Genomic DNA, 27,372 nt, shown 5'->3' on the forward strand with positions numbered 1-27,372 from the left:
TTTGCAAAACAAAACCAAAAGACAATCCATCATAAAACAGTGATGGATGGAAAAAGAAATTCACAGACAGAGGAGATGCCAAAGATTGAAGTGGACCTTTTACGTCCACTGGTTGAATCTTTTTACGAAAGGATCACAGAGGAGCAGTGGGAATTGTTGAGAAAAGGCGCAGCAGATGATGCCACAAAAATCCTGTTGGCAGAGCTGTTTCTGGAAATAACAAGACTACTGTCAGAATTCATTTTGGCAAAAACCAGCAAGAAAGAAGTCATCTCTCAAGAGAGGGTTCTGTCCAGTCTGGGCAACACCGTCCCTTTGACCTTTGCGTGTTTACAGGACGTAAAAGATCCAGACAGCTGTGCTGGCTCAGACAGGTTGTCAAAAGCACTTTCTGATGCGATTGCAGAAAACGTCCACTCAGTCAACAAGTACTCTTTGGATCTTGATGGCCGTGTGACTCCCCCCAACAAACTGAATGTCTTGGTCAATGAAGCCTGCAATATGCTCAAATCCTTCATTGGCAAGATGAATGTTCGGTGCCCACCTCGACCACGTAGACCGAGAACAAGAGAACAAAAACAGAGAACAAGTCAGGACAGCACCATGAAGGATCAGGAGGAGTGCAGTGGTGATCCCTGTGAACCAAAAACCCCTGAGGAGGCCTTGAGAGGGTCACGGGACAGCCTTGTGGATCCAACTACTCAAGCTATCCAGGATAAAATCAGGGAAGAGGTTGAAAAAATCTCAGAACCTCTTCTGGAAGACTTGACCGACTCCGAGTATAAACAGATGCAAGCTGCCTTATCCCCGGACATTGAAAACATCACAGATGCGATCGCACCATTGATAAAACGTAGTCTGGAAGAGGGAGATCATGCAAGTATCTACCCAGAACACACAGAGAATCAGCTCTTGAATGGAGTGAAGACGGAGGCAAATAATTTTTTTACCAGAATGTACAACAAAATTTTCATTTGTCGCACTGCGCAAGATGCAAAGCCCAAATACAACTCTGACATGGAAGCAGAGAGCAAGGATTCAATGAAGTCCTTAATCGATGGTGTTGATGCCATGCTTGGGACAGAGAAGGGTACGAGACAACAAGATGGGAAATCCCTGACATCTACAGAACTCACTGAACTCCTTTTGGAAAACGCCACAAGGAAACCCAACATTGTCTCAGGAGAAGTTGTCCGCGATTCCCCGTCACCTAATGTCTTATTTGGTGACATACGGCGTAAAGCATTACAATGTTTGGGATTGATTAAGTGGTGGCAGACCACTCAAGCTAAAGACCACAGTGAGGATGTGTTTAGAAAGGCCAGAGAGTCAGTGACACCATCAACCTCAGACAGGAAGTCAGCGACATCAACAACCTCAGACACAAAGTCAGTGACACCAACAGACTTATTTAGGGGGTCAGTGACACCAACAACCTCAGACAGGAAGTCAGTGACACCAACAATCTCAAACAGGAAGTCAGTGACACAAACAACCTCAGACAGGAAGTCAGTGACACCAACAACCTCAGACAGGAAGTCAGTGACACCAACAGACTTATTTAGGAAGTCAGTGACACCAACAACCTCAGACCGGAAGTCAGTTACGCCAACAGGCCCAGACAGGAACTCACTGACGCCAACAACCTCAGACAGGAAGTCAGTGACACCAACAGACCTATTCAGGAAGTTAGTGACACCAGCAACCTCAGACCGGAAGTCAGTTACGCCAACAGGCCCAGACAGGAACTCACTGACGCCAACAACCTCAGACAGGGAGTCAGTGACACCAACAGACTTATTCAGGAAGTCAGTGACACCAATAACCTCAGACAGGAAGTCAGTGACACCAACAGACTTAATCAGGATATCAGTGACACCAACAACCTCAGACAGGAAGTCAGTGACACCTACAACTTCAGACAGGAAGTCAGTGACACCAACAACCTCAGACAGGAAGTCGGTGACACCAGCAACCTCAGACAGGAAGTCGGCGACACCAACAACCTCAGTCACTCAAAGTCTGACAGCAAAAACAGTCGCACAGAAGAAAATGTCTGTCATGATACTTGAGGATAAGCTGCTTACACGGATCGTCAACAAAGCAAACACGACCCGCAACGTGACAATCGAGGAAACCGTCATTCAGCGTGTGTTTGACAACATATGGGCCGAAATCGAAGGAGAAGATTTTGAAATCACCCCGAAAACATTTAAAACCCTGGACAAGGCCATTTTCAAGAACCTGTGCAAAGAGTGGGGATGTGCAGAGACTGTGCTGGTTAAAATTATACTAGGGGAACCAGCAGTTGAAGACTACATTGCCTCCTCTTTCAAAGACCACCTAATGAGACCAGTAAAGGACAACGGCATCCGCAGGTTCTTCTCAGCTGCGGGACAAACCATGTCCGAGGCAGCCACCTGCACCCGTCGGCTGTGGAACAGGTGTTTCCCCTGAAATGGGGAACTCAGAGACCAGTGATTGGCCTCTTTAAGAGAGAGACCAGTGAGTGGTTTCTTTAGGACAGAGACCAATGATTGGTTTCTTTAGGACAGAAACCAGTGATTGGCCTCTTTAAGAGAGAGACCAGTGATTGGTTTCTTTAGGACAGAGACCAGTGAATGGTTTATTTAGAATAGGCAAGTAAAAAAGGAGTGATCCAATAAAAGTGCTGATTATTAAATTATTTGTTTTCAGAGCTGTAAATATTCAACTGGGGTTGAAGTTCTGTTGATCCAGTTTTACTCAAGTCAAAGGGTTAATGTAGTGAATTCAAAGAAATATACTGTTGCCACCATATTCCATCATGTGAAAACCAGCTTTTCTAGCATTAAAGTATTTCTAAAGTCCTATTCGGACGGGATTAGGACGTGGGGTAAAATAGTCTTACCCCAGGACGTCTGTGATATAAATGGCCAGTTTTATTTAGAATGAGAGAAATCCCTGTATTCTACCAGAAGTGGGAGGGGTTACTGGATTTCCGCACTACGTCACCTCTCTGTCCCCATGTGCGTGCTACATATCACAAAACTAACTAAACACGAAACTTAAAGATAGAATTGATTATAAGGGTGCTAAGAATGCTTCTTCAAGCGCTGTATATATATATATTTCTATAGCACGTTTAAAAAACAACCTTAGCTGTCCAAAGTGCTGCACAACATACAAAGAGTCAAGTGCTAGCAATAAGGACAGCATGACTCATCAACATTAACAATACAACACAAAGATATGATGCATGGATTCATTTTGTTTCCTAATTTACCTATTTATCACCAAGCATGTTAGCAGAAACTATTTCAGCAGAGAAGTTTAAATTAAAAACAGGAGACATGACTTGACTGGTTGTATGTTACATTGTAAAACAATACGCTTACCTTATATTTCGTCTGAGCTCCTTTGTCTGTATTTATTTGGCAGAAGTAACTGCCCTGAATGTAGACGTTGTTGGTTTATTGTGTGCATGAATTGCTGCTTGCAAATGTCTAACAATGCTACTCATTCAGTAAGATACTACTGAGCGTGCTGTTGAATCTGTGTTTAATTCCTGGTATGAAAATCACATGCATTGACAAAACACAACCAGAAAAAATGTAAAACTTTGTATTTTTTATTTCCCCATGTGTTTATTAGAATTCCAGCTGAAGACAAGTTGTTGCACAGTGCCAGGTTTTGCATAGGTATGATAAGAAGGTAAAACATGGCAGCTCACAGACTGTATTTACATATTACAAATAAAACCAGGTCATCCCCCAAGCACTCAAATAGACCATGTTTTTAACAGTACCTTACAGTAAGTTATCACTGTTACACAGGCTGGAATAGTCTTCTCAGATACAAGAGTCATTTTATAGCATTTTGGCCGTGAGGGATCTCCCACTGAACAGTTTTAATAACAAATGCGTGCAAAGTTATTAAAATTGATGGTGCAATTTTGATGTTTAAATGATACATCTAAATAAAACACATTTTCTCCCAATGTGAAATTATTTGAAATGAACAATGCAGACTTCTTCACTGATTGTCAGTGACAGAACGAAGACATAAGAGTTGGTGTGGGTTTGAATGGTCACCTTAAAGGGACACTTTCTGCAGGCTTTGATGCCCTCAGGGGGGTGAGTATTTGACCCTAAAAGTACATCACCACGACAATATAAAATCACAAAAAAAAACACTTCCTACTACGTAAGACATGTATCTCTCTTCATAAGCATATACTTACAGCATGCACGTTGGGCAGGGATACTCAACTTGCTTTGCCTGGGGGGCACTCTCGTTAAATAACAGGGGTCCAGTGGCCAGTTAATAAACAAACATTATTAATATTTATCAGATGAAATGAATAAACCTTAAGGGCCCATAACTCATTTACATTCAAAAATTCAAGAATTCATCCCAAAGTAATTGTCCACAGTGAATGAATTAATTTCCATTGTGAATTATTAAACGATGCAGGGCTTTCACTGGTCCCCTTTAGTCCAGTCAAAATCCTGTTCTTATTCACACATAAGAAGCAAAAGCATCTTTTCTTAATATAAGATATCGCTTTACAGCTGATGCTCTTTAAGAGACACCCTGTTTAGTACGTAGGCTACATTGTAAACATTCATTTTTCTTTGCGAATAAATACTCCTGGAACAGTGTTTCAACACTGCTGCACACATGGAACAATTTCACTTTTACATTAACTTTTGGGGAAAAAAATGTAAAAAGTTCTGAAATTCACAGCTTTGGCCGTTTCAGGTCGTGAAAGCAGACACACAGGGCTAATTTACAAAACACAGACTAAGCCTAAACCTTTTTTTCATAAAGGATTTAAGACTTAAAATGCACTCATTGTGACATGTACTATGAGTTGTTTTGAGTAACATTGTCCTAAAGACACGAGTGTAGTTACACTGTAATCCCTAGTGTCAAGTATTCATCACATCCCACAGTTTCTTTGTCAGCTGCTAATATTCAAAAAGACAGTTGGGGGCAGTCCCTTATTGGATGTCAGTAGTGGTCCCCGACGTCTCCCTGAGCTCTTAGTTTCTAAATGAAGGAAAAGAAAAAAAAAGTTAACAAAGGCTTTGTACATATTTACATTACAAAATGCTACCAGATGATTATTTACCTGTTTGGCTTTTTCTGTCCAGCAGATGGAACCAAAGCAGCTTTTCCTCTTTGCAGTGCATTAGTAGTAATCTGCAGGCCTTTTATTTGTTGCTGTTCCTACATCAAAATGACAAATCAGACATGTCACATTCAATTCACTCAAGCAAAATGGGCTTTTTAACTTAAGCAACATAAAAATAAAAACTCACCCCTGATGACCTGTTGACAGGACAAGGCGGTGGAGGTCTGGTTGGGGGGTCTGGTCGGGGTTTGGTTACTGCTGAATGCTGTGAGTGGGTTTTGTTGTCCAGGGAAGGTAACGGTGGAGGTCCTGAAGGTGGTGGGGGAGCCTGGTTTTGTCTCTGCTCTGTAAGCTGTGCAGATTTAGCGATAGGTGTCGCGTAACCCTGAGGAGAGTATTGTCTCTGAGGAGAAGCTACAGGCTGGATCTGTGGCTGAGGTGTTTGCTCTCTCTGCTCTGCAGCGTGCGCAGGTACAGGAGGAGGCTTCCCTGCTGGACGCACGATAGCACGTCTGGACTGAGTTGAGCAAGATGGACTTGGTTGAGGAGAGGATTTCTCCTGTGGAAGAACACAAGCAAAATAAAGTTCTGTGGTTTCTTTTAATAATCACAAACAATAGAGAATGGCATCATGTTCTGGGTCATAGGGGGATTCTTTACCAGGTGATCTGAGTCCTGTTTTTTGAGCAAGAATGTCGGGTTGGCATGACCGTTCACATGATTGTCGGCGCACAGAGGCTTGCCCTCGACCGGGACTGAATAACTGAGGGTTAAGACACAAATACCAAAGTACAGACCCATCATTTATACATCAACAACACAACTTTCTGTATATAGAACATCGCTGGCAAAACTGTGGCTCACTTAAATGTAGAGTTTTATTATTTAACACTCCAGAATGACAAACTGTACCTTGGCACTGGAGGTGGAGCAGAGGTTTTCAGTGGGTGGAGTTTATGTCTGTAGCAGCACCACAGTCCAACAGCAGCCAAAACCACAAAGAGAACCAGGGGGAGGACCAGCAGGACTGGAAGGAGATTACCTGTTGGAATATAAATTAGATAAGAGTCAGAAAAAATGCATGGATACAGATGTATTCTAAACTCTCAGTATATGAAAAACACAATTGCATATTTAAGAACAAATGAAGAGTCTCACTGTGGCTGATAACAGGTCCACTGTCTACACTCCCACCTGAGCCCTTCTGATCACACAGAGGAGGGGCCCAGCCCATGTCACAGTGGCAGTTCTGATTGTTGTTGCACAGCTGGTGAAAATGGCACATTAAAATTAACAGAAGTGTTTATATTCATTACACTGACATGAAGGTGTAGGAGTGAATGACATTTAGGGACCAGAGAAGCACTTCAAATTCATTTTAATTTGAAAAACGTGCAAGCTTCAGTAGTGGCGTGCATTTATTCAATTACTGTATCATTCAGAGGTACTTTACATGGATATTTCCATCTCCTGCTACTTCATACTTCTTTTGCTGATAATACTTATATACATAGCAGGATTTAGAATGCACGGCTTTAACTTGTACTTTGCTATTTGGCTCATTTCAATTAAGTAAAAAGGTCTTCATACTTATGGCATGACTGCTAAGTTTGCCAGCTTTTCATAATAATGGGCTGGCAGCCAAAGCTCCTTGGAAATCCATCTCCCAAGCATCCCTCCACACACACACAAACACACACACACACACACACACACACACACACACACACGCACACACACACGCATGCACGCACGCACACACGCACACACACACGCACGCACGCACGCACGCACGCACGCACGCACGCACGCACGCACGCACGCACGCACGCACGCACACACACACACTAAACTTACCCCGCGCCCATGGCACTTTGCATTGCACTCATCAGCTCTGAGGAAAGATGCATTGCGGCATTCTCCGTTAAAGCAAATCTGTCGAAAGAAAGAGGTGTGAGTAAGAAAGAGTCACTCACAGAAAATCAAGTCGTTCCTATGAGTGGTATGATTTTTCCATTCATTAACATCACAATGATTGGAACCACAAAGTGAAACTCTTCAAAAAGAGAGATATAAAGCCTTGTATTTAGTAAATCTCACAGAGTCATCGCCACACTTGGTGCCTGTCATGACCAGGCCGGGGTCCAGAGTGTCACCCTGCCCCTCCTCGTCCCCCTGCCCAGGCTTGTACACATGTGTTCCCATACAATGGATCTTCCTGTTGCCCACACTGACGGTGGTTTCTATGCGGACAGCATTGTTTTCAATCGGCTTGGAGGCTGAGGTTAAACACTGGATTTTCCCACATTGGGCATCCCTGGCAGAGATATTAAAAAAAAGAGTCATCAGTTTTAATGAGACTGATCAATAAATATTAAAGGCCACAAACATTTTAACTTGTCATTCTCTGGAAATGTCAACGCCCTCCTTGAACCGAGGGAGTAAAGGAAACAAAATGTTTTGTTCTTCACCTGTCCTTACAGCTCCTGTACTTCCCAAACAGATCTTTGCCACAGTTCCCGTACATGTTCCCGGCTTCGTTTACCTTCTGAAAACACAGGTCAGGGGCCGGACGACCATCTGTGGTCCAAGGAGAGAAAATGCAAAGAAACATATGAATAAGGCTGTGTGTGCAGTGTGTTATGTGACTACCTGATGGAGACCAGATGGCATCTCTTACTGTTTTGTGTGGCTCCTGTGGTACAACAGGGCTCTCCAGGGAGACTCTGTCACAACGTGAATATGGACACTGTCCAATAACAATCCCTAATCCAATGACCCACTGAGGACTCATCTCCACCTCTACCCAGCCGCCCTGCTTCAAAGTGCACTGGATGTTTAACTGCTTTCTAGATGTATTCCGCTGTATTCTATTTTATTTAATCTTTTATGTATCTATATTGTTTAATCTGTCACTTTTTTCCTTTGCTTTTTCTAAACTCTTGAGCTATATATATATCTATCATATATAGATAACGATAATTTTATTTTATCTCATTACTACTTTTATCATAAGAACAGGTTCAACTATCGAATATTTTTTGGGGGAAGTCCTTAAAGGAATACTTCGCCCTCTAACAGACCATTTGTATATCAGTAATTCACCCAGTGTTGCCTTGAATTCATCAAGACAACTTTGTTTCTGTTGCATATCTCCACAGTGAACAGTGGAATGACATGCAGTGAAGAAGAGCACATGGCATTTTCGCTAAAAAACAAAACATTACTATTTACGACACTTCCACATTTACAGTCTTGCAGGAACACTACGGAACTTGAACGTGCAACCCCGGACAAGTTGTGCGCCTGTGCAAAAGCTTGGGAAATACTGAACATACGACTGGAAAAATTAGACTTGGATTAAACTGCACGAGTTCTGTGAGAGTTGGTAAATTGACGTTTTGATTTACTTCTGCTGTTGTTAAACGCTGCCTTAATTCATTTCAAGTCTTTTCTCTTTTTTGCGATTCTCCATTCTCTGTGGAGGCATGCGACAAAAACATTTTCTACAAATGGTTCATTTTGAGGGTGAAGTATTCATTTAATTCAAATTAACTCAAAAACATGTCAATTTAATGTCAGTAAAACATATCAAAAACCTAACGTAATCTATATAAATATAAAAAACACTATGCCAGTGTCACTTTCTGTCAGGACTGTAGGTGGCATGATGCATTTTTCAAGTTGGGCATGAAAGGCGCTGTAAATACTGAAAAGTTGGCTTAGATCGCCTCCCTCTGGCTCTCACAGACCGTTTCCCCAATATGTGAAAGGCCAACTTTTTTTTTCGCGGCCTACACGGCTATCAAAACAAACAGACAAAATGGGATTAAAGGACTCGATAACTCCTCTTCCACTATTTTAGCAAGTTCTTGTTTGCTGCTATATTAATGTTCTGAATGTAAGCTCCTTTAAATAGAAAATCAGATTTTTATATGAAATCCATATGAAAACAAAAAATAAAAAAGCTTGTATGTTGTGATTGGTTCTGGACAGTCTCTCCCTGAGCCTCACGCATCATACCCTCTACATACCCTGATGTCTCCCTGTGTGCCTGTTCCTCTTGTGTCCATTCATCGTGTCAGTTTGTATCTAGTTCTTCGTGTTTTTCCTTTGTGTAAGTGCACCTTTTTGTAAATAAGTTTTATTAAATTTGTTAATACCGTCTCCTGAGTCTGCATTTGGGTCCCCTCCTCCGTCGTCACACATGACATTGTATCCAATATGCCACATTTACAATAGTGTAAACATGTGGATGCACCCCCTTTTGTTACAAAACATTTATAGATAAGCATCCAGTTTGCCCACCTTGTCCCCAGAGGGAGCGACACTGCTGCTCCAGGGTCAGACACATGCCGGTGTAACAGTAGGCCTGCCCGCCTGCGCATGCTGTTCCATCCACTAAATAGAAATTAGCAGGACAAGACTCTGCCTTCCCATCGCAGTACTCTGGCAGGTCACACGAACCAGAGGGAGCACGGCACAGCACACCTGGGCTCTTCAACTGGACAGTGAGAGACAAAGAGGACGACAAGAGATGTAAAAAATAATGAAATGTAGAGCTATAATTCAGTTGCTACAGTGTTCATTTAACAGTAAGAATCTTTTATGGGAGGATTGTTGCGTTTCTTTGTTCAGATGATCGTCAGATGTTGGTACCTTGCAGTTATGGCAGCAGACGCCATGGGCACACTCAGCTCCAGCTTTCAGAGTGCAGTTGTTGGCATTACAGCAGGGACTGGTACACTCCTACACAAAAAGTGTAGAGTCATGAGTCCTCACAAAAACATAAATGAAAATAAATACCGCCAAATTCAAGAGATGCAACACACCTCTTCTTCTCCACAGTCACATTCCTCTCCATCCTCCAGGTAACCGTTGCCGCAGCGCTGCCCTCCGTACATGGATCTGGTGTTTGGCAAGTTGAAGAGACACTTCCCTCCTCCAGAGCTCAGGTAACTCTTCAGCTCCTTCAGGTTACAACCATTGAACACACGTGGGAATGGATGCCTGGCCCACGGTGAGGAAGAAGCGTAAACACAACATGTGAGGCTTAGCTCATACAATTGTTCATGAAATCAAATGTCATCTTTCTTTTTTTCTCATTAGGTTAATAACTGTAATCTGTTTGGGCATAGTTCATTTGTGTATCGTACCCAGTAGCAGCAGCCATTATGCAACCTCCATCTTCGGCCTTCGCCTGGCAGCAGCCTGCACTGTCGTGGCTCATGCCAAAGTTGTGGCCCATCTCGTGTGCCATGGTGGCAGCTACACCCACAGCTGACTCTGAGTGGTCCTGTTCAAAAGAGGAGTCAAAGATTCCTTATGATCTGTAGAAAAACTACTTTTTTAAGGAAAAGAGGAAAATATATTATCGTTGCATGTCGGAGACACTGCTGGAAAACATGCTGGTTTTCAACTATACCAACCTAAAGTAGTTTAAACTTAAAGGCCCCAAATTATTTTAATTGTATGGTTCATACTTGTATTTTTGGTTTCTATTAGAACATGGTTACATGCTTTAATGGTGTTTTCTCATACTGTCCGTCTGATTATATCCGTATTCACCCACCACCCTCTGTCTGAAACGCTCCGTTTTAGCACCTGTCTCTTTAAGCCCCCCTCCTGAAACGCCCTGTCTGCTCTGATTGTTCAATGTCTCTGGGTCTTTAACATCTGCTCTCTCAGCGTCTCTGAACCACCATTGCAGTTGGGGAATGACTGTAACGGCACTTATTTTTAGTTTGTAAAGGAAAACATTGTTAAATATTTTTAACACAGCTTATGAAGCATGTTTGACAAGTTACAAGTTGAAAACGTACTGATGATTACGTTAAAGTCATTTTGCATACACTTTTGGCATCACACTCCTTACATCCCCCCAAATACACTGGACACACAATTTGGGGTTTAGTATCTTGCTCAAGGGCACTTCCATAGATGAACAGGAGGAGCTGGAGATCAAACTACCAGCTCTACAGGCTGACCTGTTGTACATCCTAGACGTGAAAGTCTACCTAAGTACACGCAGATGAATAATGTTTGTTTAGACCCTTTTCTCTCACCGTGTTCACTCCACCGGACTGGTAGTCGGAGCACATGGCTTTGAGAGGTGCCAGGCCGATGGTGGTGCCCTGGAACCCTCTCCCCCTGGAGACACAAAACGCCACTGGTGATTAGCTCCATCTGGACAAAGTCCCACTGAGATACAACCGGTGATGGTTTTTGTCTCGCACAATGTAGATAAAATCAATCGAGAGATCAAACTCATAGGACAGTAGGCTTATAGGAAATGGGGTGGGACACAAGCGTTGGAGAGGGTGAAGAATGACAAATGGGAAGACTACTAGGAGATGAAAGAGGAAGTGGGAGACACTGACGTGATTAGCTGAGCATTGTCGTTGGGGAGTGCGCGGAGCTGTTTGCCTCTCCAGGACAGAAATGCTGCCAGAGTGCTGTGAGGGTTGTCTGAAACGTTGATCATGTCCTGGCTGGTCCACACCTCCAGACCGATTAATGCCACACGGATGCTCAAAGCCTTGTAGTACTGTAGGTGTGGACAAGAAACAGTCACACCGAATTTGACTTGTCACCACTAATTACATGAACCTCAGTGTCTGTTTGTGGTTCCACATCAGATGTTACCTTGTCAACCAAGTTGGCCGCTTCCAGTAATTTCAGTTTGGTCTTCTCGAGACTACTCCCATGCTTCTCAAACTGCAAACGACATAAACCACACTGAACACAGAAATTGACACACCCATACTTTTTATATCTCCCGAAACCTCTAACTGAGACTTCAGACAACAAACAGGATGTGCATCAGAGCTTTATATTTGCCATAACTAGCTCTAAATAGAGACATGAGTGTGTGAGTGGGTGACATTTAATGACACTGTTCTCTATATTTAGGTTTATTATAATACTGTGGTGAAATAATATTTTATTTGTGACTGTTTTACAAATAGTGCATAAAATTCATCCATCCTTCATTTAAACGCTTATCCTTTACTTTGTCAGATATTTTGGAAGTACCCGTAGAACCTTCTTCTAAAACCGCAGTATTTTGGGTAGTTCCACAAATTATACGTCTTAGTCGCCAGGCAAAAATGACGATGGCTTTTGGGTTTCTTTTAGCCAAATGACTTATACTGCTTGAATGGAAGGAAACATTTCCTCCAATCTTTAAACTATGGATGATATTGTAATGTATTACACTTTAATCTGCTTCTTTTCTAGCTGATTTCACATACAATGCTACATCCCGTACTGCCACATTTATTGGCGTCATAAAAATCTCCCAGTCAGGTTAAAATTGGACCAAATGACTGTGTCCTCACCTCAGCCTTGTCTGCCACTATCAACAGCTCTACGTACTTCATATTCTGACTCAGGTCCCTTTTTTCCTGAAAATGGAGACAGATATTGTGTCAATATTTTCATGCTTTGTGTAAAACTTGCAAAGGATTTCATGCATCACTGTTCGTCTCGTCCCAGCTCACCCTTGTGCTCCGCGGTGACATCATTCCATGGATGAAGTCGCTAAGCCCCTCCTCATGCTCCTCCTTGTTGCCGTGGTGATGCGGGCAGCGGCCTCCGGGTAGGTGGAGGCTCTCGGCTCTGAACACGGCGTGTTGCTGTGCACCCGTGGAAACAGGAAGAGGCTCTATCAGGTAGCTGACACTTGTGTTCAGAGAAATCAGTCCCCTGGGAAAACAAGACACTGCTGATGGTTCCATCCAATCATAGCTCCAGGAAATCAATGTGGATCAGCGATGTTGCTGTCTGTGTTTGTGAACACAGTGGAAAATCATGGTTTCTATTGCAAATATTGTAAATAACTCTTAAAACATTAGATTGAATGTAATTTCAAACACTAATCCTTAGTTTTGTGTCAAACTGAAGCGCAGGTAATATATATATATATATATATATATACAAATGGTTGCATGTTGGATTTGGATTATTTTTATTTGGCTGTGGTGGTTTTACGGATGGGTGGAGCAGAGCGAAAGTGTCCCAGGCGATTTACTGCTGTTTATAAATGAAGATCAGCTGGGGCAGACAGAGCCAGATACAAACCTCTGGCTTCTTCACAAAACCCCTCCAGAGCGCAGACGTCTATACACAAACACACAAGCATGCACGCAGCAGCAGGTCGAGCAGCTGTAGAAAACATCTGGAGAGCTCAGACGCCCACATGTCAACGTTCCTCTATGCTGTGTTTGCATTTCTCCAGAGAATCTACATAAGTAGGAAGACGTATTCATCCACTCGTCCTCCAGATGCAGAGTGCTGAACCCACAAAAAACACACATGTGGCTACGGTTTCTGTCAAAGCTGTCCAGTTCCTCCTCTGTTGCCAGTCTCTTCTCACTGATTGTCTCTAACAGGAAGCGTGAGCTGCTTTGGAGTCACACCAGGAGAAAACACAGGATCTCCATACTGAGCTGTTCTCAGTGAACCAGCTCTGGAGCCAATGACCTACTAACCTACTGGACAGCACAAAACACTACACTACTGTTTCCTGTCACTTTGGCCTCTCAGCCATGGTTTGATCACAGGCTGGACAGTTGTGCAGACTTTGGTTACAACTACTTTTGATCTACAAAATCATGTTCACAAACAATCTGAGGGTTCTCTGTGACAGCTCTTAACTTAGCCTTAATACTCATGGCAAGGATTCACAATTTAGGGAAAGAGGGTGTGGTTGACCCCAATGATGTGATGTGGAGAATCTGATTCCTGCAATCATAGAAGGGGATAATAAGCCACATTTCTCCTGAAGAAGAGAGAGACACCGTGGCTAGGTTACTGGGTTTCTAATCAGCTTTTTAGACGCATAAACATGGAAGACAGTGATATTTAGAGCTGTGAAAATGGACAACATATGAACAAAGCTTCTTGTCTATTTTGGCAAGCTAACCAAAATAGGAAATGTTGCAACTTGTATTGTATTACTGTATGTCATGACGACATGTATGCTATAGATGACTTAGAAAACAGTATAGAGAATTGCTCCTCAGTCATTAATTCTGTCTTGTGTCCCGTAATGTTTGCACTTCAGCTGGAAAACAAATAGTGAGGCTGTAAAATTAACAATAAAATTGTACTCTGTAAGAATTGAGATACGTTGTTTCTAGTGGCCTCTTTGGTGGTAAAATGTAATTGCAGGCGTTCACGGTCACTATAGCTGTGTTTAATTAGTTGCTCAACATGCCCTCCTTCACTTCCCCTCAGCCCTTGGCATTACGTAACAGCACACGTCACACGGAGGCTACTTGGAGGGATGCTGGAAAATGGTCATTGAGCACCTCTCCTTGTTCACTTCAGTCTAAACTGTAATGGATCTAGGCCTGTAAGCAATCAAATTTTATAATTGCATGACAACTTTTAATGAGCTCGGTAACTTTGACAGCCACTATAATTTCCATTTTTCCCTCCATCAGAGAGACTGGATAATAAGAGTTTTCTACTGACCCCTCTCTTAACCCTCGTCATGTGTGTGAGGAGGCCGACCCCTGGCGTTACAAACACAGTGCAGCATGAAAGCTCCGTGAGTAGCAAACACGCTAGTTCAGATTTGGAGTTTAAAAAAGATGAATTGGTTTCAAAGCGGAACGCGACAGCTGCCGCGCGCGAACACTTCGGTTTCAAACAGCAGTGACTGCGGTGAACCACTGCACCTTTGACTTTGACCCTGCTGTTTGCATGACATCTTCTAGCAGTTGAACAGGAGCGGATGCGCAGTGTAAGTTAGCAGGGTGAAGCAGGTTTTTTTTTACCTGCTACACAGACTATCTATAACGGGTGGCTGCTGCCAGCTTCACTGTGTGCACTTTAGTTGGTTCTGCAGGTTTGTAAGCTGTTTACTAAGGTCCTAACTGGCAGTTTTGCCTGTTAAGGGAGGTATCACTCTTTATGTCTAAGACTAATGTTTTATATTTTTTGAAGTGTAATTTAGTTAACATCTTATTTATTTATTGTTTTGGTTGTGTGTGTTTTTATTCAAGTGAATTTTTTGTTAAAATAGACTGAGAGTCTTTTATTTGGATATTTAAAATGTTTTCCAGTTCTCATGTTAAATATTCTTTTGAAATAAGCGTTTATTGACCTTTGAAAGGGTGTATTTGCATTATTATGCCATTATCATTATATCAGTTGAAAATGGTCTCAAAACAGCAATATTATCGCTTATTGCAATCATTTCTTGAACAATTATTCGCAAAACAGCTGAATCCGTCTTTGATTCAGAAACTTCTGTTTGTCATAAGCCTGTGAATGTTCTGTTTGTCATCTGTATCATGATGATCATCATTGCTATTGCTATGATATGTTGCAAAATAGCATTTATTATATGCGTTTACAGGTTATGTTGAGAAGAAATCACACAAGTCAAGTATAGATATATAAACTAGACTAAATATTTACTGCAACCTGTCATTTTTCAGTCAAATATCAAGCTTTTACTGTGATTTTCTTCTGAAAGAATCTGCTAAACAGGTGAACAGCCCAGACATGTAAGAAAACCGACTAACAATAAGATATTATAATAGAACACTGAAACTGAAAAACATGTCAGGTATAGAAGTGTTTAAATAATCATAATAAAAAGCTGCTTTATTAATGCATATCATTCTTCTTTAGTGGTGAGCAATCGCAGAGTTTTAAGTCCATTACTGCCACCTATACCCATGGATGTATTCTCTTGCTCCAAATGCATAACTGCACTGCATTGTGGGTGATCTCCACCCCTAGAGTGACCCTCGTTGTTCACTGGATCACTCAGCCCTCACTCAGAGGGTCGATCTCACCAAGTTCACTTCAGTTTTTCAGACTACTGGAACAACGTCTAAGATGGCGGTGGGGATTTCTCTCAGGGCAAGTGCTATGGGGGAAGTGAATGAGGGCATGTTGAACCACTGTTGGAAAGCAGCATATGTGTGTTTACTTTTTTTTTTGCTCTTTTGTAAAATTTATTGACACACATTCACATTTCTACTTCCGGTCCGTCCCCTATATGTTACCCTTTTAAATCCATACACACACATGCTCCTATTACACTTCTGCCGTCACTACAAGCCTGACTCAGAAATTGGATGTTCCCGATTTCTGAAAGACCAACCGCTGTCAGCAGTGTCACTAACGGGGCGGCTACATCTAGCCCGGGAATGTCGCCCCAGACACGGATATTGGCAAACTCAGCAAAAAGGCAAGTAGAAGTGCTTTCATTAGTGGATCATGTATCAATCACCATTGTTTTAACTCACTCTTAAATAGATAGTAACTTAACAGACAATTAAATAGATGAATATCTTATGGAGTACAACTTTAAAGGAGCTAATTGAACGAGCATTGCCAAGATGAATCCCACATACACAATCTGGAGTTGTAACTCCCTGCTTTATTAGGAAAACTTTTCTCTTGGCCCTTTTTCTTGGAGCTCTTTACTGGTTTTGCTGAAGAAACTCTGAGGCAGCAGAAAAGTCCTCTTCCCTGCTCTTAGGTGTAGGAGCTGTCTTCGTGGAAAGCTTTTTACTTGTAGAGGGATTTAGTCTTGTGGGAGACTTCTTAGAATTCTAAGAAGTGTAGTTCAGCATTGGGACCGAACCTAAATATTTGAAAACTTTATGAATACAGCCTGTGATGGAGTTTTAACTTACCTGAGTCCTGAGCATGTGCTTACAGCTACACTTGAGCCTTCTATGCCCAGAACCTCCCCGTGGTAGAAACAGTGCCCCTGGAAGACAAACACAATTAAAGCTCAACACACAACTCTCAACGTAGAGAAGCAGGGTGGTACAGTGGTCTTATCCTTAAATACTACAAATATTATACTTTGATTATACTTGTTAAAGAATTTACTGTGTAAAATTTTAATATGTTACTGTTCTTTGTGCTTTTTCTTTCGTTACTTAAGTATACTTAAGTATACTCAAGTAGTACTAGAGTACTACTTGAGGTGTAATAGTGTATGACAGGACTGAAAGGACTTGAAAACAACTATATTTGGTATACTATTTAAAAGTACATTGAAATATACCCTGTAATAAACCTATATTAAAGTGAACTTTTTGTAAGTATATTTAAATACACTTTTGATGAAGTAAAATATAAATATACTTTAATAAAGTCTACTGACAGTGTAGTACAAAGGACTTGAAAATAATCATACCTTCCATAAAAGCACTACATTATAACTAGAGGTATTTGCAATTTAGTATATTTTGTATAAAACAACACTTGTTTATAATTAACAATAAAGTACACTTTTCAGAAAAGCACGGAAATACAACTTTGTACTTTCTGCAGAATTAGTGCATTTATTTCAGTACTTTTTAAATATACTTTATGGGCAGCAACAGTAAAAGTATACTTGTAATAACTTCTGTATACCTATACTTTATTTCTAATACACTAAAGTATAATACTTTTTGACTTGGATAGAGATCGCCATTAAATGGAGCATAAAATATAGCATTTTATGTCCAAACTGCTTATTATCCTCCTGCAATGGGATTTGATCAACTGCGTGGATATCCATATCTCTTCTATGATTATTTAGTTCCCTTACTGCACTTTAAGAGCATCAAACTGTCTCATAGACTTACAGCGCTGGCAGGAGAGGAGGACTTGCGGGCTCCATTGGGAGTGTACCATATTTCCTGATATCCAGGGGCCAGCAGCTGCCTGGTGAAAGATGGCACAAACTCAGAGACAATTTACGAGAGAATATATGAAGCATCAGACGTTCAATCTCCTAAAACAGCTTCAATAATATGGTGGAACAATGGTAAAACATGTACGGAGTCAAAGCTGCAGGAAACAGGGGGGACAGAAGAAGACAGACTCTCCAGCAGCCCACAGCTCATAAAACATTCACTCTGACAGAGACACTCTACAAAACCAGACTGCTTTAAGGATTTAGACAAAGATCCTCACAGAGAAAACAGGAAATACAAAGAATAACATGGACAAGTGTTGGCAATGTAATAAAAATCCATATGCACCTTTCCCAAATTACCCTTTTACTTTTTCCGTAGTATAACTGAAGTAAGAGATGGTAACTTCCCTATACTGAGAGTTTAAGTGTGTTAGGCCGCATTTGTTTGACAGGGCAATTACTGGAATTTCTCCATTAGTATACAAAAAAGACCGCAGCAGAGGCTGATAAATCAGTGAAACATACACATACCGAGAGAAACATTAATTTTATTGTGGTAAAACATTACATTCCTCTTACTCTCCATCTGTGTGCGTGTGTGATTGAGTGAGTGTCTTCAGACTCGGGCTGTTTCTGTCAACTCACCGGCACAAGATTTACATCTGGAACAGATGCTTGTTTTCCTGTCTTTCTCCTTCCAACTCTGTCTCAATCCATTCTTCCTGTTTTCATTCAAAAACTCTGCCTGCCTCACAGCTGGTTTTCTTTTGCTCCTGCTCCTCTCTAAATCTCTCCCTACGGTCAAACTCAGAAACATCAAACAGGCTGTAACGGCAGTGAAATCAAACTGTAGAGAAACCTTCATGTATCTACCGGAGCTGGTGACTTGAGTCTCAAATAAACATGAGACGGACCGAGGATTTCCCACTAAGGTTTTATTATTTATCATGTAGCTTCATCTTTTCCATCTTAGCCAGCTTGTGGCTTTACCTCAGTGCAATAGCTATGTCTTAATTAACTTTTATTCCTTTTGTGTCTTTGCTGGATACAATTAGTGCACATTAGTGGGGTCGAGTTAAATTGATGGTTCAACATGTTTTAGGAAATGGGCTTATTTACTTTCTTGCAAAGAGTTAGATGAGAAAATCAATGCCACTCATATCTGTCCATTTAAGGTCCCTATTATGCTCATTTTCAGGTCCATACTTGGATTTTAGGTTTCTAGTAGATCATGTTTACACGCTTTAATTTTCAAAAAACACATTATTTTTCTCATACTGTTTGTGTGAATATACCTGTATTCCCCCTCTGTCTGAAACTCTGTTTTAGCGCCTGTCTCTTTAAGACTCCCTCATGAAAAGGCCCACTCTGCTCTGATTGCTCTGCGTTTCTGGGTCTTCAAAAGCAGCACTCTCTGCATCTCTGCCCTGTCATTGAAGCCGGGTAATGAATGTAATGGCACTGTAGCTACTCTTTCTACCTATGTATAGTATAATTGTGTCATCACAACCTTACAGAAGTCCTGGCGGCTCGTTTATAGACACAGTTTTTGACTACAGGCTGTGTGTACTTCTCTGTGGAGTGTTTTGATACTTTCACAGTATTAATATAGCACCTTGGCCTGCTGCATAATCAAAAAAAACATCAAAATCTCATGTTTTACAATGCTGAGCAATATAAGGCTACAGCTAGCTTAGCTTAACTTAAAGACTTAAAACAGGTCAAAACAACTAGCCTGGTGATAATGTGATCATTAATGAGCTTTAGAGGTGATACTAGCTGGGTTTTGTCATTATTGGGCAGCACCATGTTAACTCTGTCCCCAGGTTTCAAGTCTTTATGCCAAGCTAAGCTAATCAGTGGCTGTTTTTAGCTTCACAAGAGGGGTGGCAATGTGCTCATCTAACTTTTGGCATGAAGTGAGTGAGCGCGTTTACCCAAAAAAATGTCAAAGGATTCCTTTAAAGGATGATGAAGACAAATGAAGGGAAGATGGGGATTTTCCTTTTCTCTCCCGTCAGATGCCCTCAAGGAGACAAGAGTCTTGAAACAATGACAGTCTGTTGATGTAATCAGCCCTGAAGCAAGTCAAAGGCAGATGCTTCATCTTTTAACAGATTACCACTCTGGTGTTGGGGGTGGCGCTGGGCAGTCTAAGAGAAGACCTAAAAATGATCAGTCAGTTGTAATGTATCCAGCTGATGTTAACCTAGCGAGTTAACCTCCCGTATTGTGATTTGACCTTCTGTTCTATTTTTCAGCCTAATTTATATGTGGCCTTCCTTTAGTGTTCCTGTTTCTCTAATATTCCCATCATCTGTGTAACCCTTTCTGTCGCTCAACAGGCACAGAGTAATGGCAGAGTGACTGATGATTGACTGAGCTTTACCCTGCTGCTTTTCCACAGTCATTATACTGTACAGGAAGGATCCCTTCTTCCATGAGGAGACACATAATGACTCTCTCTACTCCATTCTCCCTTATTCTCCCATGCCAGTCAGCAGCTGTGTAGCTACAACCATTGACTGCTATATAACCTTCAGTCATGTGATATATAGACACAACATGCCATTGACAATGCCATTGCCACTGCTGAAAGCTTAACACCAGCTTAGTTTTCGTGTTTTAGTTTTTCCACATTACTAGCCTAGCAGTGCATTTGTCACATTCAGACATGGCTACCGTCTCTTCTAGTGAAGGTTAAATACAGTTAATGCCTTATGATCTGTTTAGGCATTTAAAGTAACTTGTATGACATGACTGTATAATGCCACAGCCACTGTGTTTGTCCCAAGTGGTTGCTCATTTAAACCATATAAAGAACTGGGTGAAAGATTAAACGTCATAAAGAAAAAACCACAGGAACCGCCCAAAATAACCTTCTGGTGCGTTCAAACAGTTTCAGTTCAGTCTGACTCATCAGTGTCTCTGGTAGCAAGAAAAATAATATAGTTCAGGTAAATGGATCATTAACTGTGTCATAAAAATATGAGGACAACTGCAATGCACATTAAGCATGATGTCAATGGTTCATCTCTACAGACTGGTTTTATGTATAATAGGAATATGTGCACCGTCTTGAGAATGCTCATTATGTAGCTGTTGCTGTCTTTATGGCGTCCTGGTGTCTTCTGTCTGTACATTTTTAACCTTCACCTCACTGGTTTCAAGAGATCGTGTTAATGGACCGCAGCAATCTATGACACAATACATTGAAATCCTTTTGAACTGGCGTATTTTGTTGAGCTGAGGCGGGTTGAATGCAGCCTACAGTCTCCTGTAAAGGCACCCATGTGTCACTCAAAGCAGCCTTGCCCTTAATTATGTATAGCTTTAAGCCTTGATATAATTGAAATAGGTGAGTTTTATAAAAACTCACTTCCATACAGTTGTTATAAATACGAAAATTAGCTATAGAGACCAAAACCATTTTTGTACCGGGCTGTTTATATCTGCTGTAAAGTTGTTCATTTTAACATGGGGGTCTATGGGGATTGATTTGATTTTGGAGACAGCTGATAGACTGTATATTATCTATAATACAGTCTATGAGGACGCCTCAAGAATTGCAGTTTTTGGCATTTTCACATTGGCTTCATTTCTCAGCCCTCAAGGTTGCCATTTGGTTTCTCCCCTTTATGCTAAGCTGCTGCTGCTGCTGCTGCTTTAGTTGCATAATTACCATGAAGGCGCAAAAAAGTGGAATTGAATTCTCGTGAAAAAATTTTGACGAGTCTAAATCACAAACGCCCTTGGAATATCTAAAACCCTTGACTCTAATTGCATTCTGGTAAATGCTGTGAGAGCTTTCAAATCAAGAGTGCAAACCCCTCTGTGTGATGGCGGGAGAGCTCCGCAGAGTTTGGATGTCTTCCAGTGTCCAGACAGATGCTGTGATTGAGGAGCTCAATACTGGCTGAATCAGGACTGTCTGGCAGCGGGGCTGAGACAAAGGCTTGGTTCAGCAGCCTCATGAGGGGAGAGATGGGCTGGGGGAGTAATGCTAATGTACTTGGGAGATAGTGAAGGAGGGAGAGAGGAGAAGGGGACGTGGGGTAATGCATTAGGGTCAGTGGGTCGCATTCTCTCATAGTATCGGATGACATCACTGCATGTGGGGGGCAGGGGAGAGATGACGCAAGGTTAAAGTACCACTCGGCAACGTATGATGAAGAGGCTTTTATTGCTAAGGGAGGCCAATGTACTGCTGTGTGAAGTCCTGTGTGTGCACGAGTGTTCCCCAGCACACGGGCCTACATTAAGACATCAAAGCAGACAGGGCCGCACCACTGTGAGACTAAACATAGAAAACAAGGACAAGCAAATGCATCCCTGCTCCCTGGACCTGGGATCCATCAGGTCTGAGCTTTCAGCCCTGTTTGTGTTCTTTTACTGTGTGTGTGTGTGTGTGTACAAGTGTGTTTGTGTGTGTGTCGTCTATCTGTGTGTGGTCAAAATCTCCCACACCCTGACCGCGGAGAGCGCATGGGAGATGTATACTTGCACTAGAGCCCTGGGGAATATCAGACGAGGTGAGGGAAGGCAAGAAATGAGGAGATGAGAAGGACATGGTGCTCGTTTTTCTTTGAAAGAATGGACAGAGGAAGACATGAGAGGAGTGCAGAGGAGAGGAGAGGAGAGGAGAGGAGAGGAGGAACAAATGATGTGTACTTTTCCCAAGGGAGTGCTTAATTCAGGTTCATGCACTTAAGGGTGTGCAGGAAGGGCATTAAACAGAAGACCAGAGAAAGTCATGCAGAGGAGGAAAAGGAAAGAACGTCCGCCCAATTCATATCTGAAAGAAAACCATAACTCACATCCCAAACTGACCCCAACTGTCGCTACTTTCCTCTTTCCATGACTTTTCTCACCTCAACCCCTCTCCTCCGGTCCATCAGTCACTTTCTTACTCTGCTTCCTCCCCCTCTCGCTCTGTTTTTTTTTTGCATCCCTTTTCCTGCACTCTGAGTCAGCACACCGACCGCTGCCTGGCTCTTAACCAAATCAACCCTCCACGGGCGCACCACTGCCTTTCATTAAGATAAAAGCTCAGGGAAACACACACATATAGAGAGTCACATCGATGCACGTACAACCCCCCCAAAAAAGACCCACACACAAGCCACAAACTGACAAGCACGGGAGGACGTAAATGGATTGAGTCTGTAGTCCAGCCACCGGGAGTACTACTACCCACAAATATTCACAGCTATGTCTTTCTCCAGGTGCTGATTACGGGACACATGAAGAAGTGAAGAGTAGATGAGGTGGACTGGAAATAAACGAGAGAGAGCAGGGGAAAAAATAAGGTGTAAACTTTCACAGGAGGATAAACAAAAAAACTAGATGAAGACCGTTAGTTTGGGTTCTCCCTTATCTGCTGACTGTCGGAGTTACAGTTGCGAGGGCAATGAGGACAAGAAGGAGAAGCCAGGACACAGTGATGGACACTGGCAGCATTTTCTATGGCTTCGCTCCAGAATCAGACATTGATCTTCACTGACACACACTGCTGTCTTCTTCGCCACATTAGGCCAAAAGAGGATACATCCAAACAGGCCTAAGGCGGGGTGAACCTCAGACTGATAATGAGCCGGCGGGCTCTTTCTTTGACTGCTGTAAAAGTTTTTTTTGTAAGGGATTATGTCAAAATATTGGGTTTGAGGGGGGCCCTCCAAAGAGTTACTAAAATCTCTCCCTATAAACGTAATGTGCATAAAAAAATAAAATGGCATGCCATTAAACACTGAGGCTTACGTTCGAAATAATATGCACCAAATCAAAAATAAAATATCTTGAACATATAGCGAGTCCTGTTTCCCAAACATTTCAGCCACACATTTCTGAACAACAGCTACTTAACTGAAGAGTTGTTACCACTGTCAATGACTGAATGAACTGGGTCAGGCAACAGCTTTGTGCAGCTCAAAGGAAAGCTGACATAAAATATGAATCTGGTGAGAAAATGTTGAAAGACCCGCTTTTCCAAATAGAAAGAGAGGAAAAACACATGACCCTCCTCCTTTTTTGAGCCCCTCTTCCCCTCCTAATAATTTTCGCACAGTCTCTTTGCAGCATAGATATGTACAAGTGTCAGAGGCTGAATGGAAAAGAGTATTTGCGTGATTTTTCCCCCCAAATCATTAAAGCTGTCAGACACAGTACATTAATGGATCGACAGCAAGGAACTGGGACGTGTTACTTTAATATGATTCTATATTTTTTCTTTTACTTTATGTTTTTAAAAGGTGAACTCGTAAACATTAGAATGATAATTAATTCATTTCTACAATTTCTTTTTTCAAATCCTATAAAGAACATTTTACATCTGTCTAACTTACTAATGTATCATATTTTATTTCATTTTATATATATATTACATTTTATTCCTATACTCAAAAGTGTCTGCACAATTTTATTTTTATGTCTTATTTCTACTTGTTATGGGGAGCCTGGGATAAAATGATTTCATTGCCAGTGACTGCTTCGCTGCCACTGTAGTGCCTGTGACAAATCAACTACTTCGAACATCACCTCACTCCTATTCTACTGTAAATGTAGCGGAAGTGGTAGGACCCGCTGAAGAAATGTTAACAGCTTTCCTGTTCCAGGAAACAGTTGAAAAGTTGTGCAAATATAGTTTCAAAATATATTGTTCTCACCTATGAGTAAAGGGAATTAGAAATTGTATTTCCTTACACTGTACATATCAGTTAACACCATCTCTATCTCATGTTGAGGAACCTGAAAATGTTTTCTCAAAACGCCTTTCTGTCTTTCCTCTTCTCGGTTTCTCTCACATACGCAGACAAACCCTGTGTGTGATTGATTAAAATTCCTTGCCCAGGAGGAAATCTAACAGTGAGACCACCTGCTGGGGAGGGAGAACAGGGGGGCGCATCCCTCAGGGGACGGTCAGTCAGACACAGTGGAGTCATGGTTTGTTAATGTGCGTGCCTGTGAGTGAATGAGTGACGGAGAGAGTGTTTGATGATAGAATGGACTTCATTTCTAATGTTCACAAAAGCTTGCCACTTGTGCGCTGGCTCAAATCCAAAAGTGATAACCCACAGCTCTGTAGTCACCATCGTCATCTCCACTGCTCCAGTTCTCCCTGCTGTCCCACCAAGCGACCACGCTGTCCATTAAACGAGCGAGGTGCTTCCTATTACCATCCCATTGTTACTGGACAGGAACCGCTCCATCAGATTACAGGACGTTAGATGCAGACGCACAGTCTCACTTCCTGTTTGCCCAAGGCACACAGATCGGGTGTCAACCCTCTGTCGTCTGAGACCATCACCCTCCTTTCCTCCCTTCATCCCCCCCACAGGGGCACTGACCTTATAAACGTGGCTATGTGACAGCTAACATCTGGCCAAATAAATAAGCTGGGGCGTCTTGTGGACGTCCAAGAATACAAAGCTAAATTTGAAACACTTTTGATTACTGGAACTAGTTTATTGGATATTTGTCTAATTTTTGGTACCTATCTCTAGGAGCTGCACCAATAGTGTTACTACTTAAAGGTCCCATAGTGTAAAAGAAAGTGAGATTTCCATGTCTTTTTTATTATAAAGCAGGTTGTGGTGCTGTATACTGTAAATACTGTAAACATATCAAAACACTCAATCCACAGATAAATGTACACAGCCTGTATTCAGAAACTGTGTCTTTAAACAAGCCGTCAAGATTGCTGTATGGTTGTGATGTCACAACTACACTATACATAGGTAGACAGTGTCGCAACAGTGTCGTCACAGTCATCCCCCGGCTGCAGTGACAGTGCAGAGATGCCGAGAGCGCAGATGCAGAAGACACAGAACAGGTATATTCAGACAGACAGCATAAGAAAAATAAAATGTTTTTGAACATTCAAGCATGTTAAGATGTTCCAGTAGAACCTGAAAATGAGCATAATGTGGGTCCTCTAATTATATGAAATACAGAGGTGATGTAGTGCACTGAAGTCACTCACTCATTTTTCTCCAGGTGGAGATGGAGCTCCCGGCCCTCAGCTGAGATCAGGACCTGTGTCTCTGCAGGATGCTGGAAGGAATAAGGAGATTGCAGCAAGTGAGCAAACAAAAGATGACTTTGCCAAGATAATTATCATTTTTAAAAGAAAGTATAATTTCATTAGTAGAATAAACAGAGAAAGAGACAAAGACAGACAGCCTCACCTCTTTGTTGGCAGACCTCCTGTGTCTGTGAGGAGGCAGCCATGTGGGATAAGTGATCTCATAACTCTGTACGTGATCAAGGACGCTCCTCAGTGAACCCTGCTTATTTTCTTCTGATGAAAAGCAGGAGAAAGAGGGGCACATGAGAAAAGAACATGTTGGAGGTGATTTTCAGCATATCCCTTGATTCAAATTCAAAACCCTTGATTTGTCCATGGGGGGAAATTTGCAGACAGCACACAGAGTACTAGAGTTACATGTTTATACAACAAAAAATTAAGAACTATGTATAAAAAAGCAAGGATAGCCTATGCACACTATGACACTGAATTAAATGTAGATGCAATAAGTGAGCTGTAGAAATAAATGAGATTAGTGGGTTCATGATAATAGCCATAGTAGGTCTAGGTTCAAGGTGGTTGATGAATTTAATTGCTTTTTTTTTTAACCTTAATTACTTTAATATGTGCATTGGCTGATTCTCTTTTAACAAATAAAATAAATGCTACTGTATGAATCATAAACACGTGCAGGGTTGCATTTCAAAATAAATAAATATGAAAATACATCCAAGTGCAGTATGCTACCGATCTAGTTTTCCCAAGTCGTGTAAAAAATGACATTTCAGTCACCGCTCCGGGGGAACCATCGCACTCACCATTGTAAACGGCGCCTTCAGACAGGGCAGCCTCAACACAGTGGAGGCAAACTAAGAGACACAGACACAGAGAGGAGTGCACAGCATCGAGAGGAGAAGGACGCGCTCCTCCTGGACGCATTCTAACAACAACAGGCGGCTCCAAATGAATCTGCTGAACTGAGACATAAATGTGCGCGGAACGAGCCTCCGTGTTTCACATCAGATGGACAAGACGCCGCCGGGGTGACATCACGATCAGCCGCTGCTGCTGCTGCTGCTGCCGCTGCTCGTCTGAATGAGATTCTTGCAGACCGCGGGGCGCACATCTCTCTCATGCTCGAGCCCTCCCCTTCACTGTTACACACACACACACACACGCACACGCACACACACACACACGCAACAAGACACTGAAATCATGATGAGAGTGGATTATTATAAGAAATGCAAGGACGCCATGCGGACCACTTTTATTGAGCATTAGCTCCATAAATATATAAAAAATTAATAAATAATAATATCCATCCATCCATCTTCAACCGCTTGGTGTGTCGTGGTCGCGAGGGGGCTGGAGCCCAGCTGACATCGGGCGTGAGGCGGGGTACACCCTGGACAGGACGCCGGTCATCAGACAAGAGACAGACAACCATTCACACCTACGGGCAATTTAGAGTCATCAATTAACCTTAACACGTGCATGTCTTTGGACTGTGGGAGGAAACCGGAGAACCCCGAGAAAACCCACGCTGACACGGGGAGAACATGC

At 42.1% G+C, this 27,372-nt stretch overlaps 1 protein-coding gene across 1 annotated transcript; it reads right to left on the reverse strand.

Moving 5' to 3' along the window:
- Positions 1 to 4,474: 4,474 nt before the first annotated feature.
- On the reverse strand, positions 4,475 to 26,745 carry adam19b (ADAM metallopeptidase domain 19b; the record flags this gene model as incomplete). The annotated part of the gene is made up of 23 exons (XM_083915843.1): positions 4,475 to 5,034; positions 5,117 to 5,214; positions 5,307 to 5,678; positions 5,780 to 5,882; positions 6,032 to 6,161; positions 6,278 to 6,386; positions 6,977 to 7,054; positions 7,220 to 7,436; positions 7,591 to 7,699; positions 9,428 to 9,623; positions 9,779 to 9,868; positions 9,952 to 10,129; positions 10,276 to 10,415; positions 11,185 to 11,269; positions 11,500 to 11,666; positions 11,765 to 11,836; positions 12,460 to 12,525; positions 12,622 to 12,826; positions 16,783 to 16,859; positions 17,731 to 17,809; positions 25,762 to 25,832; positions 25,967 to 26,054; positions 26,621 to 26,745. The coding sequence occupies 23 exons, from the start codon at positions 26,743 to 26,745 to the stop codon at positions 5,028 to 5,030; spliced, it is 2,862 nt and encodes a 953-aa protein (XP_083771969.1). The 3' UTR covers positions 4,475 to 5,027.
- Positions 26,746 to 27,372: the final 627 nt, after the last annotated feature.

This window comes from Echiichthys vipera (assembly GCF_963691815.1).
Source record: "Echiichthys vipera genome assembly, chromosome: 6".
NCBI classification, from domain to species: domain Eukaryota; kingdom Metazoa; phylum Chordata; class Actinopteri; order Perciformes; family Trachinidae; genus Echiichthys; species Echiichthys vipera.